The following is an 18,141-nucleotide window of genomic DNA, read 5'->3' as shown; positions in this document are numbered from 1 at the left end:
ATATATATATATATATATATATATATATATATATATATATGTGCGTTACAAGAATAAGCAGAAAGAGTGCTGCCTTAATGTGAACCTTAATATAAACCTTAATGTAGAACATGTAATATTTTAATTAGTCTGGTGTTCAACTGAATAAAAAAGAAACATAAAAACATAAATTTATTCAGGGCGGCTTTTTTCTTCTGAAATGCATAGGCCACTAGTGAACCCACTGGTAAAAGTCATAACCATGAAGGACTTCCGATGCCTTTTGGATCCCGATTTACACCTCTAATTCCAAACGTTTATGTTTGTCTGATCTAAACAGCCTCAAAATATGTAATAGCAGGACATTGAAATCAGGCGTTATTAGATGTATCTATCCATCTGTACTCACTGTTTGATTTTGTATTGTGAGGGAGCTGCAGGAAGTCTTCATGTGGCAGCTGACTACTTTTTCTCCATATAAGATGTCTTATTATGTTTCAGTTGCTCAGAAAAAGCAAGAAAATCCTAAACTGGGAGAGCAGATTTACTGCCAATATTAAAAAAAGATGTAAAGAAGTGTGCTTCTTTAAATCAACAGGACAGCTGCTCCACCTGCTCCACTGAAAATGCTGAAAGTAATCAAATAGCATAAATTTATACAACATATAATCCAGATAATATATTATTTCAACAGTTAAGTTTAATAATTACATTTAACTCAAGTTGTCTAATCCATGATGGCTTGCAGAAACAACTGAAGGTTGTAAATTCTATCATTTGCTATGACCTGTTAAAACCGCCTGCACGCACTCCTCTGTGCTAACTTGTAGCTTGCAAATTGATGACACAACAGAGACTTACAGAGCTGTTATTATGAGCGTTACAATGGGCCCGTGCCACCGCTGTGGAGCTGCACTGCAATCCTTCCACACAGAAACCCGCAGCCTGCATTCCTATAATTTAGAAGTGGTTTCCTCCCAAATGTCTGATGCCTACCTGTGCATCAGAGCCTGCAAGTTCAACCTGAGGTCAAGCCAGTCTGCTCGGGTTTCTTGGCTCCACTCAAGTGTGAAACGCTGAGCTCCAACCTGTCCTGTGTCATTAACTACTCACCTTCTATCCTTAATGTGACGACTTGGAGATGGACAGGGAAATGACAACCAGGCTACTTGCATCCTTTAATCTACTTCAGCATTCCGTACATTTCCGTACAGTTTGTTTAAACAACCCTGTTGGATTTATATCTTTTATCAGGCAAAAGGTGTTAGAGCTATGAAGGCACCCTTATTTTCTCAATCTAGATTCAAAAAAGGCACAAAAAGTGTCAGCCCTTATCAGAGTTTCATTTGTGATGCAGTCAGCTCTTTGATTCATGCAAAATTGTGTATGCTCTGGCAAACAGTGCTAAGGCCTTCCTGCATTCCTTGCAACTGATTCCATTCAAAAGGTTTGGTGCCATTTCAACATTTTCTTCAAGAATAGCAATCATAATTTTAAGGTGATTCATCTTTAAAGTCTTGAAGCTCCAGCTCAGTTTAAATGTTTTACTTATGACCTCAACTTCTCCAGCAAAGTTGATAAATAAGATTGTGAAGCTACGTTGGTTTATTCTGCAGGAATAAAGTGAATTTGTAACAGATACAACCTATTAACTCCATTTAAAGGCTAACTTTGATGGTGTAATTTAACTAGGCTGTTAAACTACATTACTAATTCTCATTTAGAATGATTGGAATGTCTGCTCTAGTAGCAAAACACATTTTACTTCTCGTTTTCACAGCTTATCTTCAGGGAATGTAGAGGTTGTAAAAGGTTGAGAGCTTAATCATATAAGACAACCTGGCAAAAAATAATCGTTTTACTCTACTTACAAAAGAAATAACATATATTATGTTATTAAAAATAATTATATATAAACAAACTGATAGAGTTCTTTTCCTAAATAAATTTGGCTTATTTCTTTGAACAACATAACTTTAGGCTGCTTGGCGTCTAACATGGAGCAGCTTGGAGTTCCCATAACAGGCAGGTAAAAAACTGCAGCAGTTAATAGTGTCCCTTTGTCTTTCTATTATAGAAAGCGCACTAAACTACTTTGTGTTAAATGTAAATAAAAATTTTTGCTGAGGGAACAGATGGGTTTACATCCTTTTTCATTCATCTGAGCCTGGTCTCTCCCAGCAATCAGATTTTTCAGCTTTAGATTTGTAAGTAATTGCAGTTGTTTTCAGTTTCATGTTTGTTTCATTGACCTTTACATTATATAGTGCTTATTAAAAAATTAACACAAGTGAAATACTGATAAACTGATAAATACTGATACTGGGCAATCATATTTCGCTGGACTGCGAAAGCATGATGGCAGAAACGGCCTTACGTAAACACATCACCAGAATCCTTGACAATTAGGAGGACCACTGATTTAGATGATCCACCCAGAAATAAAAGATCGTCCTCTATAACTTTAGGAAGTGGGATTTCATGAAAAATAGCCAATCTTCACAGGATGGTTCCACCTTCAAAGTGACAGAAGTTGATATGAGTCACAGACACAGCTTCCCAGCAGAGTAAGAGAGAATCTAGAGGAGCATAAAAATCAAGAGAGAAGATCATGGAGTCATGGTGGTGACATAATGTTGGCATCATGGGGTTAAATCTGCATGCATAAAACATTTAAAATGCACTTAAAGAGTATTTTACATCCCTGTCTTTTAAGCAAAAGTGCTTTTATTAGTGTTTATTACACATGTGCCCTTTGGGATGAATTCTTACTCCTCAACATTTTCATTTCAGCTATGTGGAAAATATGAGTTCCACCTATTGGCCCCTGTGTTAGCAGCTGATGGCAGGTCTGGTATCCCAGCACTTAGCCTTACCAATTAACTACCTAATGTTAGCTTGAGACATTAGAGATTGAGTTTATAGTTTTTGGTCAAACATTGTAATAATCAGGAAGTTTAAATAACATCTTCCTCTTTTCCCCCCAAGTTTACATTTCTTCTGGTTTCTTGAAGTCTGTTTTCAAATCAAAGCAGAAGCACAGGGACTCCAGTTGCCCATAACTCATATGATATGTGATAACCTTCTCCCTGTGTTAGACTTGAGCTGAAAATGGGCCGGTAGTGACTAATATGGAATCCATTATTCCTTTTCCTCCCGCAGTCATTCCACTGCAGCAGCAGGATGTTGCCTGAGAGTCGGTGATTGTGGCTCAGGACAAACACAGGTGTTTCCCCATGTTGCTGTACCCTTTTCCTGTACAGCTGAGGCCTTGGCTCACCCACACTAAAATACACAATAGTCTGGACATTGTATTTATTTGGGTGTTATTTTCATAAGAGACTGGAGCAACATGTTTGTCACATGTTCTTCTGTAGAAAAACATTTGTGTCTCCGTTTTAAAGTTTACTGATAAAGCTGCTGTGTTCTTTGCCTCATATATTCCACATCCTTTAAAAAATGCTGACTTCTGTATGTTTTTTGTGCTTTTTAAACATCTTACAAATAGTATTCCTAGAAGCAGAGGCATGACTAAACGTGGCCCTGCTGTGTTGGATTGTGTCAGACCACACAGGTGTGGCTTTTTGCTGCACCAACTGCCTCCTTAATTTTCCAGCAGTAGTGTTTATGGAGCCTAAAAGCGGTGGATGCATTTGTCACGCATGATGTCTAGAAATGCCAAAGGCGGGGGCGGGGTTGCGTGGCCTCAGCTACTTTCTTTACTTCAGGTCTCTTTATCCATTAACTCAAGTAATGAATGTGCTTCAATCAGTTAAAGTTTGCACAGAACTTATTTCCATGTTGTGCTCTTTCAAAAACAAGTTTACAAAAACATCAAGTTTAAAAAAATCTAAATGCGACATAGCATGTAGGCTTCTGAAATTACACAATAGATATCCACATCACCTTTATTTTCTCCTGCTGTTTTGTGATTACCATCAGATAAGGTAGAGAAAGATTATTTAGGGAGATTAAAGCGGAGCTACAGCGGAATGCAAATCTATTCATAGGAATTACATTTATTCACATTCTCCCATACAGCAACCACAAACTTTAGTTTATCTAATTGGATTTTTGTTGTTTTTATGATTACACTGTGTTTATCTGCATTTTAGTTGTGTCTGTCTTTAAATGATGTACTATATACCATAAAAGTACAATGAAAGGCAAGCATAAAACTCAAAATTATTCCATTTATGTATAAATCCAAAACTGAAAATGTTGGATGTAGAGTAGGATCCCATTTATGGGACAGAGCGGGCACAAACGAGTGATAAAACAGAAAGGACATAAACACTTTTATTATCTTAGAAAATAAATAATCTTTTACACATTGTAGTTTAGTAGGCTTATTATAATCAGGGAGAGAAACAGAAAGAGGCTACATTTGAGGAGGATACTATTAAAGGAATAGTACACCCAAAACATGATTAGCCTTCATTTTCTACTCACCCCCATGCTGAACAACACTCTGGAGTACTTTTTTGATATCTCAAATGCATCTGGAGATCTGGGAGGCTTCTTGCTGTCTGCTGACATTCAAATAATGGAGGTCTATGGCGCCCGAGGCAGAAAGGTCCATAAAAGTCCACAAAAAACGTGTCAATATTCCTCCATACTGCTCGTCCAATGTATTCCAAGTGTCCTGAGTGGGTAGCGTCCATAATTTACTCGAAACGAAGTCATTTAGAATGTTTTTAGAGCACAAACAGTAGTGTATAGGATTTCACGAGTCTACGGAAACCGCGGCAGACCAAACCAGATGAAAGTGCGCATTCAGCTCGGCAAAGAACTCATGCTCTTCCTCAACACTGAAGTCCTCAGACATTTTTCTTTCGTTGTTTCTTTCTTTGCACAGGTAAACAGCACATTTCTTCTTCTTCTTCTTCTTCGTCTGGTTTGGTCTGCCGGTTTCCATAGACTCGTGAACGCGGTTACTACAACTTCTTAAACCTCAAATTGTAGTGAATTTTATTTTATTATTTATCTTGTAAAATGTGTTATATCTAAAAAATCTTGCTGAGATACAGTTTTCCCTTTTCCAATTGTAAGTTTTTTTGGCTTATCTCAGGCCCAGAATTCTCATTTTCATTTTGTTTTTGCTCGTTTTTATACTTCCATTATTCCACTGCATTGCAAAAATGGCCAATCTGACCAAATCTAACAATTATAAATTTAGCCAAAATGCTTTTTTGATTTTAATTTGGGATTGATATGCTGTGCAAAAGCAGATTCTTTTAGATTATTAATCTTCTTTTGAGAAAAATTTTCTCAAAATAAGTGCAACAATCTGCACATATATATGTATACTCTTTTTATGCAAGAATTTTTGAAGCAATTTATTGTCCAGAAAATGTTGTCATAGCTGTTCTATGTGGGGAAGCTCGGTGGTGGTGAAGGAAAAACGGGTTAAGCACTGTAGTGGAAGGAAACTGGGTAAAAATATCGCTTCCTTGTTGAACAATCCCTACAGTGGCATGGGGTAGGGTTGTGTAAAGTACTGATACTCTGAAAAGTAAAAGTACTCAAAGACTGTATTCGGATACAATACTATATAATCATTGTATTGTTACTAAAGACAAGTGTTATTTGCATAGTTCTGTTATTATTCGTTTTAAATAGATAATGCCTTAAACTCTTGTAATATTGTGTTATATTTTGGTTATGCATTTTGCATGTATTTGCACACTAAGTTGACTGTTACTGTTGATTCTATTGAGGAAGGTTCACTGTGGAAATTGAAAAAGGTGAATTTATAATGTCAGCTGTTTTTTACCTTTATTGATTTGCTGAAGTACAGGGAATTGTATGTTTCAGTAGGGAACTTTAAATCAGTTACCAGAAAAATTACATGCAGGGTTCTTCAAGGCTCTGTTCTGGGGCCGTGTATTTATCTTTTACCTGCTTATTCTTTTATTCTGCTTTAACTTCTCTTCTATTTTATTGTTTCATTTATATAAAGAATACCGAATTGTCTTTGTACTGAATTGGGCTATATAAATCTGGGCATATACTGAGATTTTTTCAATCGTTGCTACAGCTCACACTTGACGACGAAAGTTTTTGCAAAGTGTGTCAAAAGAAGAGGTCCTAAGTAAAAACGTATTCCTCACTTTTAAGTTTTACCTTCTTCTTTATCATTATGTCATATCTAAGACCATTAGCATTTGCTCTTTCAAAGGAGCAAAATTTGAAAATAGGTCAAAAGATATGAATATTTTATAAGACCCTTGAAATGTTGTAATATTCCGTTCAAGAGTATTCAGTGTATACAAACTAAAGGTTGCATCAATTCTATGATGGTTAACCTGAACAAGATCTCAATTCAAATGATGTTTTTTTTATGTAAATAAGCTTTTGTTCCAAAACAAAACCATAAAAGCTGAACAAGCAGAGGCATGGGTTGATAATTCACCTCGTGAGCAGCAGCTTAACTGATCTCGTTTGGCCTTGCTATTCAAAACAAAGTGTGTGAATGTAGTGGAAACTGAGACAGTGAGACAACACATTCATTTGATTTATTAGTACTAAAAGGTTCATCACATTTTAAATGTTATCTGCCAGATTGCCAAATTGAAACCTTACATTTCTTTAAAGCAAACAGACTACAGCATGAGTCACCTCAGTGAAAATATGCAAATTATGTTTTTTTTTATTCAGTTAGGAATGTAATTAAAGAAATATTATGAGTTATTTTATTTTTTATTTTTTTGGCGTGCTTTGCTTAAAAGTAATCCAGAGAGAGAACCTTGGCAGTCTGTTATAGACGTAACAAAATAAATAACATCAGATCAAACAAACAGAAAACATAATACATCTTTCTTTATCTCAGAATCAGGTTTGCCTGTTTGGCTATGTTATCTACTGATCGGATTACTTGTGGCTGTGTGCATATATTTTAATGAGTGGATATTAGGTCCAGGATATTACCGGTGCTCCATTAGGTTTTGAAGAAAAAAAAAGACATCATCAGCTCATCAGTGGTCAATTTTTGAAAGTTTTATGGTTCACACAAAAACCTAATGAGGATTAAATAGCTCAGAGCCAAAGCATTAAATGATCATCTCTGATGAGTAACACGATGAGTAACGGCCTATTAGAATCAAGCAAGGGAGCAGAAAATGACTGAATCTAGTTTTTATGCTCACCGGCGTAACGGAAAAGCATTTAACTGACTAGTTATGAAAAGGGCTGGAATGAATTCGGATCTGCATCTGTCAGTCATGGCTACCTTGTTGTTACCACTGCTTTAAGAAGCTACTGTAGTGTTGTTGTTATTTAACGAACACAGTGTACTGATGTTCCTTTGTTCTTAGGCTATGGATGCAATAATACAACCAGCTTAGAGAGGAACAGTGGCATGCACAGACCTTTGTGAGGGCAGGGGTGGAAACAACAAAAAGGGCATATATAGTGCATCCTCACCACTGTAAACAGTGCTGGAATTGGGGGAGGGGTGGGGGGGTGATGGCATCCCCCTTCTTAAAAAAATCTTAAAAAAACATCCACCTTCTTAAATGACTATCCCCCCCCCATACATTCCCATGTGACATTTTATTACTGAATGTGTAACATTTCTACTATATTAATAGTAATAGCAATAATATTGCCCTTTCAACATTTGTTGGGCCGTGGGCTTACGAGTAGCCTGAGCAAAATAAATCAAATTGAAGAAGTGAAGCTGATCCCAGTGGAACATTTGTCCTCTGCAAATGGGCAGTGATAGCCATGCCAGTCTATGGACTGACTGCAGTTCTACTGAATGGTGCCTTGCTCAAGGTCAATGACAGGCGTACCTGACATGTGACAACCATTCCATACATTAGTGTGGCGTTGATGCCATGTATCGGGTATCGGGTATACCGATACCCGATACCCGATACATGGCTTTGCAGTATTGGCCGATACCATCTGTTTTAAAATTGATGTGTGTGTGTATATGAAGAACTGCAGACTACTTGGATGTAAAATAATTGCCGTCATGGCTTCATGTCAAGCTGCTGCCTTCCTTTGTGAGGCAGGAAAAAGACTAAAACAAAGTGAATCCAGTAGAAAACTACCATACATACTGCTTTAGATTAATAGACTAATTAGGATATGTATGCTTTCAAAAAATAAATTCCACTATCCCCCTTCTTTTTTTTTTTTTTTACAGCTAGACTACTGACTGTAAAGGGCACTTTAACGTGTACTTTAGCTACCAAGGGGGCATTTTAGCATGCAATTTGGCTCCCAAGAGGAAAATGTAATATGCGTTTTGGGAGTGGCTGCCTAGTGGTTAGGGAATAGAGCTTGGAATCCAGAGGCCAAGGTTCAAGCCCCACTTCCACAGACTGTCACTCTGGATCTCTGAGCAAAATACCCTTAGCCCCACACTGCTCCCTGGGTGCCGCACAATGGCAGCCCACTGCTCCCCAAGGGGATGGGTCAAATGCAGAGAGTGGATATTGTTGCTCTGTACTTGTGACAGTGTAATGACAATGAAACACTGGAAAGGTTTTAGTATGCTTTTTACTGTAGCTCCCAAGGCGACATTTTAACACAAGTTATGGTTCCCAACAGGACACTTTAGTACCTGTTTTGGCTCCTGAGGGGTCACTTTAGTACACTCTTTCTGCTCCCATAGAGGCACCAAATCCAATTAGAAAAAACTAAATGAGTTTAAACAATAAATTTTATACAACCAGTACAACCGCTAGCCTATATGTACCTGTTTATATTTGAGTGAACATGTATTCAACTTGGTGACTCCATCAATAAAAACCTATATGGAGGACCAGGAGAGTCACTGAAAAAGAAAAACAGTGTTCCAAATTTAACATTTAAATCATACTATTAGAAATCTAATCTTTCTTTTCTTAAATGAAATTATTAAATCGTAAATATTAGTTGTATGTATTAATTATTAGATCAGATACTGTAATTTGAAAATGTATCATTGAATCCTTTTTCTAAATGGGTTTTTAAAAACAAATTGTCATAAATCTGATCATAAATAGCTTTCCTAATCACACTTTTAAAAAGCTTACTCCTCAGGTGTAACCAGCTCTGTCATGGATTATTGAACTAACTGTGGCAGTCTAACCAATCGGACCATGATTGTTTGAATTGATTTTCAGTTTGCAGGGACCAGAAGGGTCATGCAAAAGATAAATGGAAAGTCTAAAGTAAAAAAAAAAAAAAAAAAGATAAATGGAAAGTCTAAAGTAAAAAAAAAAAAAAAGAAAATGAAAAAGCCAAACTTTGCTACCATAGAAGGATTTAGCAAAAACTGCACCAGATGATTATGAATGCAGAGACCTAAAACTTTCAAATCTGCCATTCCAAAGCCACAATTGTAAGCTTTGTTTTTCTGTCTTTCATTCAGGACAAAACAAGCTGATCCTGTGGTTGGGAAAGAGATTCAGGTCACCGTCTGCAATGAGGAGAAGGTCGTCTGTGGAGTAACAAAGCACACGACATGCACAGATATGATCCAGGCCTTACTGGAGGACCACAAGTCCCTACCAGAGAGCAAAAGGCTCCTGGATGGGGAACCCAAAGACTTCTGTCTTGTGGAGCGCTGGAGAGGGATTGAACGGGCGTTACCGCCTCTCACCAGAATCCTGAGGCTCTGGTATGCTTGGGGCGATGAAAGACCCTTCATCCAGTTTGTTCTCATGAAGACCAGCGATTTTGTGCCACAGGCAGCCAAGAAGGGTGGAAAGTCCAAAGGTGCCCGGCCCAAGAGATGGGAGCTTAATCAAGCTCAGTACGCCCAGCCTCTGCCAGTGGACAAGCAGAAGCGTATGGTGAGAAAGGCTTTCCGGAAGCTGGAGCAGCTTCACAAGGAAAACCGGAGCTCCCCGGGCGCCGAAGAGGTGGAACGGATGGTGCAGCTTATTCTCAACCAAGACCACACCATCAGAGAGCAGATCCAGCGGATGAGGGAACTAGATGCGGAGATTGAGCGGGTTCAGAACCACCCTCAGCAGAGGGGGGACTCTGAAAGCTCAGTGGATCAGGCCTGCAGCCTGGCAGCCAGCAATGAGGAGCAGCTGCAGAAGTACCTCTACACCTGTGATAGCATTGAGCAACTGGAAACGCAGGTTAAGTGGCATGAAGATTTCATCATACATCTTTCCTTGGAAATAGACGCAGAGTTAAGGAAGTTTAGCCTCCCTGCGGTTCCAGAAGAGGACAGCGAGCAGAAAGGAGCCGCGGCTCCCGCTCTCCCTGACACGGACGAGTCTTTCTACAAAGCAGAACTGGAGAGGCTGCAGGATGAAATGAAACACAGCCTGATCAGTGGAGTGACTCTGCAAAACCAAGTCGCGGAAATAGACAAGCAGTTGATGTTTCTGGACAGTTCACTGATAGCCAAGGACCAGGAGTGCTGGCAGCTGGCCACTCAGTTTAACTCGCTGCAAATCATGGACAGCATGGAGGAAAAGAAGCCCAGCCTTGTCCTTGATGAAGCTCAGAATAGCCTGACCAGGACAGTAAAAGCCAAACCCAGCCTGTCCCCTGCAGACGTTACAGACACAGACTCAGACACTGGGATTAGCTCCACGCACAGTCAGGACTCTCTGTCGCCATGTCTCGACTTCCCTCCCCCGCTTGATACAGATGTTTAGAGAAACACTCACACCAGTCACAGGTTATGCTTTAACATGTCTTGTTTATTTGACGTTTTAGGCTATGTAGATTTATTTTAAACAAGAAAAAAATGTACTCTTGCTTTTATAGAGTGATATTTATTGGTTATTTTTTCAGGTTTATCATATTTTTTGTAAAAAAAAAAAAAGCTATTTTGTTAAAACCTTCAAGACACCACTGCTTAATATGTAAATCGTGAAATGTTTAATCAAACCCCTTTTGATTGATTTCAAGCATTCAGTCACTGTCATCAGTTATAGAACATTTCTTTAACAATACATAAATGCCTGCAGGAAAATTACCAATGATGCAAATGATAAAAAAGGTTTCAGTTAGTATAAAAATACAAATAAAATGATGAAATTATTACTTAGAAAGAGCTTACAAGCAAAGGGCTGAACAGTAGTGGATGAAAAAAGATCATCCAAAGCAAACAATAGTAAAAACCTTTAGTGGTCAAGCTAAGTTTAGATATAGGTGGGTTATTCGCTTGGCTTTAAAAGCCTCTGCAGACAAGCCTGCAAAATGTCCAGATTTGGGATAGAGTGGAATATTTGCATTGTTTTTCTTTTCTTGTATTGGTATCACTCAATATGTTCATATGTTGGCTGCTTCATCAGTGCATTCATTAGTGCATTCATCAGTGCATTCATTAGTCATGCAGATTTTATTGAAATTGAGAGATTTTTTAAATTTTATCATAAAAATTGAGAAAGAAAAAGCAATATTTGCTTCATGAATTAGGTCAAAAAATTGCACAGTTAATTATATATATATATATGTACACACACTACATTGCCACTGCTGTTTTTCTGTCTACTTCTACATGTAAATGAGGCTGTAGTGTCCAGCATCTAAGCCTCACTGTTTTAGTGTTTTTCACTTCTTTGCCTTGTTGTTTTTTAACAGTTGTGCTTCATTTAGATCACTTTGATGACCAGAGCACATTTTATTACTTTTTTTTCATTCAAGGTGTTTGGTTTTTTTTATCCACCTTCAAGTTTTGTTTCAGGTTAAAGTAAACAGGGTTTATAATTAATGCAAGACAGGACCTGACAACAGGAAAACCCTGCTGCAGGCAAGATGGCAGACAACGAAGGCAATATGTTCACTATATCCTGTTTCCGTGTCATCTCTTGCCACACAGGGACCACCCAAATTTTAGCTAAAAATAGAAAGAGAGGCAGATTTTTTTGTTTTGCTTGCTTGATAAAGCAAATTTCCTCTGAGTCGAGTCCTCTGCTACCATGTTGCTGGTTGCTGACTTACCAGAAAGCTGTTAAAGGGACTCAGTGCATCCATTACTTACCTGTCAAGGTCTTAACCATCATGTCTTTTTTTTTTGGCCTTTCTTTCCTACTTCAAATCAGAAACAAAAGTGGAAAAAAAAAGGTAATAAGGAAAAACTTTTTTATGTGCATGTTTTTCCCTGAAGCAAATTTCCTGTTAAACTTGTTGGTTGAATCTTTTGTTTCCAAGCGGCCTCGTTAGTCTGGAGCAGCTCATATTCTGTTGTAAACATGAGTCCCAACAGGCTGGGTTGGATATGTGACAACCTGCATTAATAACTACTCATCTGACCAGTTAATAAAATCTTTACTACCTAAACTTTTTTTATTGAGCAGATAAGTGAAAGAGTTCAGTAATATAATACAAAATAAATTTAGAATAAAATCATTGTCAGTTTAAGTTTATGATATTAAAAACATTGTCTTATTTTAATTCAATTCAGTTTATTTATATAGCACCAAATCACAACAGATGTCATCTCAAGCCACTTTACAGAGACAATTCAACCAGATCATAGAGTCAGATTGGTTAGAAGTTTTCTATCTAAGGGAAATCAGTTGATTGCATCGACTCATTGACTCGAAGCCAGTCACTCACACTAAGGATGCTTGCAGCGACAGTGGAGAGGAAAAACTCCCTTTTAACAGGAAGAAACCTCCAACATAACTAGACTCGGTGTAAGCGGCCATCTGCCGAGGCCGACTGGGGTTCAATGAGACAGAAGCAGACAAATAGAAACAAGCAGAGATACAAAAGGCAACTGTAAAAGGCGGCCTCATCCACGAAACACACATCCAGACGAGCTCCGAGCCAGCTCCCACGACAGAGAATGAAGAGAACACTTCCAGACAGTCTCAGTCAGAGAAACAGGGCTACACTGGAAAACAGGCTGATGGCAGCACCACAGCTGATATTTCTCTCCAGAATAGCATCACAGCCAAACAGGAACAGATGAAGCTACTATGAGAAAAGCAGAGAGGGAATAACATTAGAGATTGAACTAACAGATTCTGCAAAGTGGGAGAATAGAGATAGAATGGAGCAGAATTTAAGTGCATAATATCTAATTTTCTTAATTTAACGATCAAAATAATACCATTCACAGATCATCATTTTTAACTGCTCAAATTAGGGGCAAATACTCTGATTTTAAGAGATTTTCACTTATTTGTAAATTGTTTTTGCAGTGTGGGAATTGCATTGCAGAAGTATTATACTTGTTTCATTGCAACCACAAAGGGAATACTATGAAATAGAAAATTATCCAAGGTTTCAGATCCATCCCCCTGAGTTTATACAGTACATCCAACTTTTCTATGAAGGCCTCAGAGTTTTTAAAGATTAATACAACATCAGCGAAGACCAAGGAACACAGTAGGAGGGTCAGGTAGAGGCTTTAAGAAGGGCTTCAAAAACTGCTTACCCCAACAAAAGCCAAACAAATCAGCAAACCTACCATGACCTGGGAGTCCAAATGTATTGGCAGGCTGAATAAGAGGAGCATTTATCAGAGAACCAGTAGCAAGGTTCGTGTTAACTCTGGACAAATCCACAACTCAGGTGGAAAATCCTGTGGAATGAATTTTGTTTCATGTTTTGTAAATAGAAATTTGAAGGAAAAATAATGCAATCCAGAAACAAAACAGTGAAAAAGAGTTTTAAGAATAATTTTGCTGTTTTCTTAGTTTTTTTATATATATATATATTTTGTTTTGTTTTTTTCAATGTTTTACAATGTTCAATATTTTTACAGATGTCATCATATACAAATGACTTTTTTGAGATTGAGATTTATAGCTCAATCTTATTGACCAATAACAATGTTTCTAACGTACATGCAGAACATTAGAAATGCATCTTGGCTCCTCGCTCTGGAGGAAAGGACATAGAAGAGAAGAGAATGTGACTACTATTAAAACTCTAGGGGAGATTTGATCAAATAAGATTAAAAAATAGATATTTATATACATATATAATTATAAATGTACATTTAGAAAAAAAATGCATAAAAAAAAAAAACTTGGTAAACAACACATACTATTAAAACCTTTTTTAATAAGGAGGTTTAAACTTTAATTTCTGGATTGTATTTTCCTTTAAATTTCCATTTGCAAACAGTGTTCTTTCTTTGCAACAATAATTTAGCAAAACTGACTCCATAAAAAAATCTATTATAGCACTCTGCTTATTTGTTTTTTGCAAGAAGAATTAATACGGTTGTAGCAGAACGATGCAGTGGACTTATTTTTTTTTAGTAAGGACAGGATCCCTGTTTACACCTGATCAAACTCTTTCTTTCCAACACACCCCTTTCTTTTTATCTACCAAGTAACATAAATCAAATATAGACGAACAAACGTAGAAAAGAACTTTTTGCAGGGCACTCCATGCTTCTCAGCTGTTCCTCAAGAGACAGAGGAAGACAAACTGTTCAGAAAGGTCACTTTTGCAATAAATCTTTCTAAAGTCGTTCTAACTACTGATGCCGTTTTAGTTTTTTATAAAAGCTTCTAACAATTAAAAAAAATGTTAAAGTGCACAATGAGAGTATTTATTTGAATGAAAAGAGATTTTTTTTCCCCCATCATGGTTAGTTTGAAGGGAAATACGGTGTTTACCCTTTTAGGTTCTCAGTGCATCTACTGCCTGTCTTTAAATAGATCTAACTAAAGTAATGATGTTTTATATTAAAACAAGCACCTAATTGTTTTGGATCTAGAACAAATTTAAAAAAAATCTGATGACAAGGTCATAAATGAAGATGAAACTGCTGTAAATTAGAAACTTATTTGTATAAACTCATTTGTTATTGTAAAAGCTATTTATTTATGTTATAGTTATTTTTTCCTGCTGAGTCATCTGAATAAAACGCCACACTCAAAGAAAAAAAAAAAAAAAAAAAAAATCTGTTATGATTGCTGCTTTTCTGGTTTTTATTTGCTGAACATGTAAATCGATCATGTTAATGTTTCCATTCTCTAATAAAGACTTTTTCTGCAAACCTGCACAAGATGATCTTGGAGTGAGTTCTATGGAGGGAGGGAATGTGGTTCCACTAGTGTTGCCTGTAAAGATCTGGTTTTGTAAATGTAAATTGTAATTTGAAGAAATGACAAAATATAAAACTAAAATCTGCAAACAAACAAAAAAAAAAATGCTAAAAAATAAAAATTAGATGTTAGAAATAAATACAATTTAGAAAAATAAAATTGGAAAGTTAATTCTTAAAAATAAATTAGAAATAAAAATAAACATAACAAGCAAACTGCACTGTTAAAACCTCACTTGTTGATTACACTTTTTCAAATCTCAATTAAATTTTAAAAAATCTAAAATTTTTTATCTGTGAAAACATTTAAAAAAAACTTTATAATAATAAAAAGTATTGCTTCTAATACTTCAAATTAAAGAATTATTATTTTTTTTTTATTTCCTTAAACAAAACTTTTTTCTTTGCTTCTGACAAAATTCTCTCCATGCTGTTGATGAAATGAGATGAGAGCGGCCCAAACAGGATCAGACGGCTTGCTGTTTTAGATGACGTTTGGGTTAAAGCTCCACTTAAAGCAGTTTAAAGATTTCTCAGACTGAGTCACTGCTGAGAAAAAGGCAAAGCTCCCTAAGAGCTGCCTTTCAGCCGCTGCAGCGTATAATCAAATGAAACGGTCGCCAGGGAAGCAGCAAAAAACAGCAAGCCATCTCTTCAAGTGAAGGTACTGCTGACAGACTAACACTTTGTGCTCAGGGCCGAGCGGAGAAGCCGGGGATATCTGTTTCACAAAGTAATTGCTCAACCCCTCTCCCCTTTCTCCTTCTCAAGCCTCTAAGTAAGCAAGCCTGAAAGGCTAGAGAGCTTACATTGTGAACAATCGTGCGATGGTGCCTCACCTGCTGACGGATTTGAAATGTTTTGTGTCTCACTGACATCCATACAGCCAGTTAGGTAAAGGAATCGTACGATGGAGATTATAATGCTATTGAGACTTGCACTGGATTGGTGACGGTCAGGAGTCTGAATATTTTATTCTCCACCCAGGAGTAGCATGTTGGGTTTGAATTTTTTAAATTGCCACTGAGGTACTCTCGCCATGCTCTGCTTGTCTTAAGTGTTGGTGGATTTCAAAATGTTTGACATGGATCTTAATAAGGGGTTTCTAAAGGACAACACGTTTTTGGCATGTTGAATGATATTGTGCAGCTCTGGACCACGGTTATAGAATACAACAAATTCAGGTGAAAATGTTTAAAGCTACAATGTGTAATTTTTAGCTACATCTAACAGTCAGACTGCAACAACATCACCGCCCTCCCTACACATACACAAACACAGACTGCCTCTCCCACTCCGCTGCATTGAGGCTGTCATGGTACAAAATGGCTTCCATAAGGTCCGCTTTACCTAAGTTTTCAAGTGATGACGAGGTTCTTTTACATTAGCTCACTGCATCTCGGGGAATTTTTCAATACCTCTGTCGAATTATATTGACAAGAATGAATATCAGAGGAATAGAAAGTATCATGTATTGACAGCTGTTTTGGTGAAAGAGGTAGTGGAGACAATCTTTTTGTAATCAAAATGGAAGACAGAGAAAATAATGCTGATTAAGGATATAGTGGAGAATGTTCTTAAGGTGTTTGTGAGCGGCTTTTAAAAAGCCATTTTAATTTAGCCCTAGAAGGACTGTTTATTGTCCTACATTCAGCAGAGAAACCAACCAGCACATTGCCACTCTGTCCACCCACAGGTTCCAGTGATGTTAAATGGTCTGTACTTGCATAGTGCCTTTCAAAGTCAGGAGACTTGATGAAAGTAATTTACTCTGGATTCAGTCATTCACGCACAGGGTGGCAAGCTACAATGGAGTCACAGCTGCCCTGGAGCTCACCATCAAAAGTGAGGCTGCTGTACACTCACACCACCAGGCCCAATGTCCACCATCAGCAGGCAGTGTGGGTTAAGTGTCTTGCCCAAGGACACATGAACGCTGAAACCCAGAGATGGAATTTGAACCAAAAACCCTCTGATTGCATGGCCAACTCCTGCAACTGACACCACTGTCGCCTCAGCTGTCCTCCTTTCACCTACAGCAGTTAGCCTCTAGATGCTAGCCTGCCATCGTCTCTTCCTGCGCCCCTTCGATGGCCCGTCCTCTTCCTCATGGTAAGACGCGGCCCCTCTCCTCTCCCTTCAACACCCTCTCCACCCAGTGGACTTAGCCGATCATCTGCCTTTCTGCTTCCATCCTCTGCAGTTACCTTCAATACCTACAGTAGGCCAGAGTATCTGTAGCCTCTCTTGGGCTTTTAGCGTTTTATTTTCCTGGGAGGCTTCTCCAATCTACCAATGTGCTCCTGAGATCACTTCCTGAGCTTGCAGTAGCAAGCTGCTGCCTCTACTGCTTGAGTCCCTTAGCTCTAGAATAGCTTACAGATTGTATATGTTTAAGTTTCATTTTCAAATGTCTCTTTTTTAAATTGTACTACCCAGATCACATTCTCTTCACTCCTGACGGTTGACTTTCCTCTGGCGTGAGGAGCGAAGACGCATTTCTATTGGTCTTAGCAACATTTTTATTGGTTGCAACCCTAATTCGAAAAGAAGCCAAATCATAAAACTCAATCTGAAATAAAGAGATTAAAAACAAACAACAAAATACAAGAAAACAGCAGAGTTAATCTTAAAACCCTATTTTTTTTTTCAAAAAAAAATTTCAAATTTTGATTTCTAGATGGCAATCATTTTCAAATTCAATTTAAAAATGTGTTATTCAAGTTTCCATTTACAAAACTTGATTTACTTGCAGCAATAAGTGAAACATAATGTACCTCATACTAAGGTAGCTCCATTTAATGTTGAAGAAGCGGTTTATAAGGAATTGCTTACTTTCCCACTTGAAATTCCAACACCAAGTGAATATGATTCAGCAGCAGTAAGCTTGTGCAAATGAAGGATGAAGATGCTTTGTTCAGACCGTTTCTGGTCCTTAACTCATGCTGACCACCATGTTTGCAGGCTGCTGCTCTCTTTCAAGGATAACATACCAAATGCTGTGCTCTGTTGTGAAATCCTGGAAATCAGGAACCAGGGAGTAAACACTTGCTTCACACTGGAACGACCTAGCTCTGCTCTGTACCTCTAGGTTTGGAAGGAGAGAAACATTAAAGGAATATTACACCCAAAACATGATTAGCCTTCATTTTCTACTCACCCCTATGCTGATCAACACTCTGGAG

The 18,141-nt window shown here is 37.7% G+C and overlaps 1 protein-coding gene across 1 annotated transcript in view; it reads left to right on the top strand.

Moving 5' to 3' along the window:
- rassf9 (Ras association (RalGDS/AF-6) domain family (N-terminal) member 9) overlaps window positions 1–11,260 on the top strand; it is an 18,451-nt gene extending 7,191 nt beyond the window's left edge. The window contains exon 2 of the mRNA XM_015397971.1: window positions 9,347–11,260. Coding sequence (XP_015253457.1) covers window positions 9,347–10,595 — 1,249 coding nt within the window. The 3' untranslated portion in view covers window positions 10,596–11,260. The remainder of the gene's footprint in view (window positions 1–9,346) is intronic.
- Window positions 11,261–18,141: the final 6,881 nt, after the last annotated feature.

The sequence above is a fragment of the Cyprinodon variegatus genome, unplaced genomic scaffold (assembly GCF_000732505.1).
Source record: "Cyprinodon variegatus isolate N-32 unplaced genomic scaffold, C_variegatus-1.0 Scaffold901, whole genome shotgun sequence".
In the NCBI taxonomy this organism is placed as follows: domain Eukaryota; kingdom Metazoa; phylum Chordata; class Actinopteri; order Cyprinodontiformes; family Cyprinodontidae; genus Cyprinodon; species Cyprinodon variegatus.
Note: the sequence above shows the minus strand (reverse complement) of the source record. Positions and strands in the feature narration are given on the sequence as shown.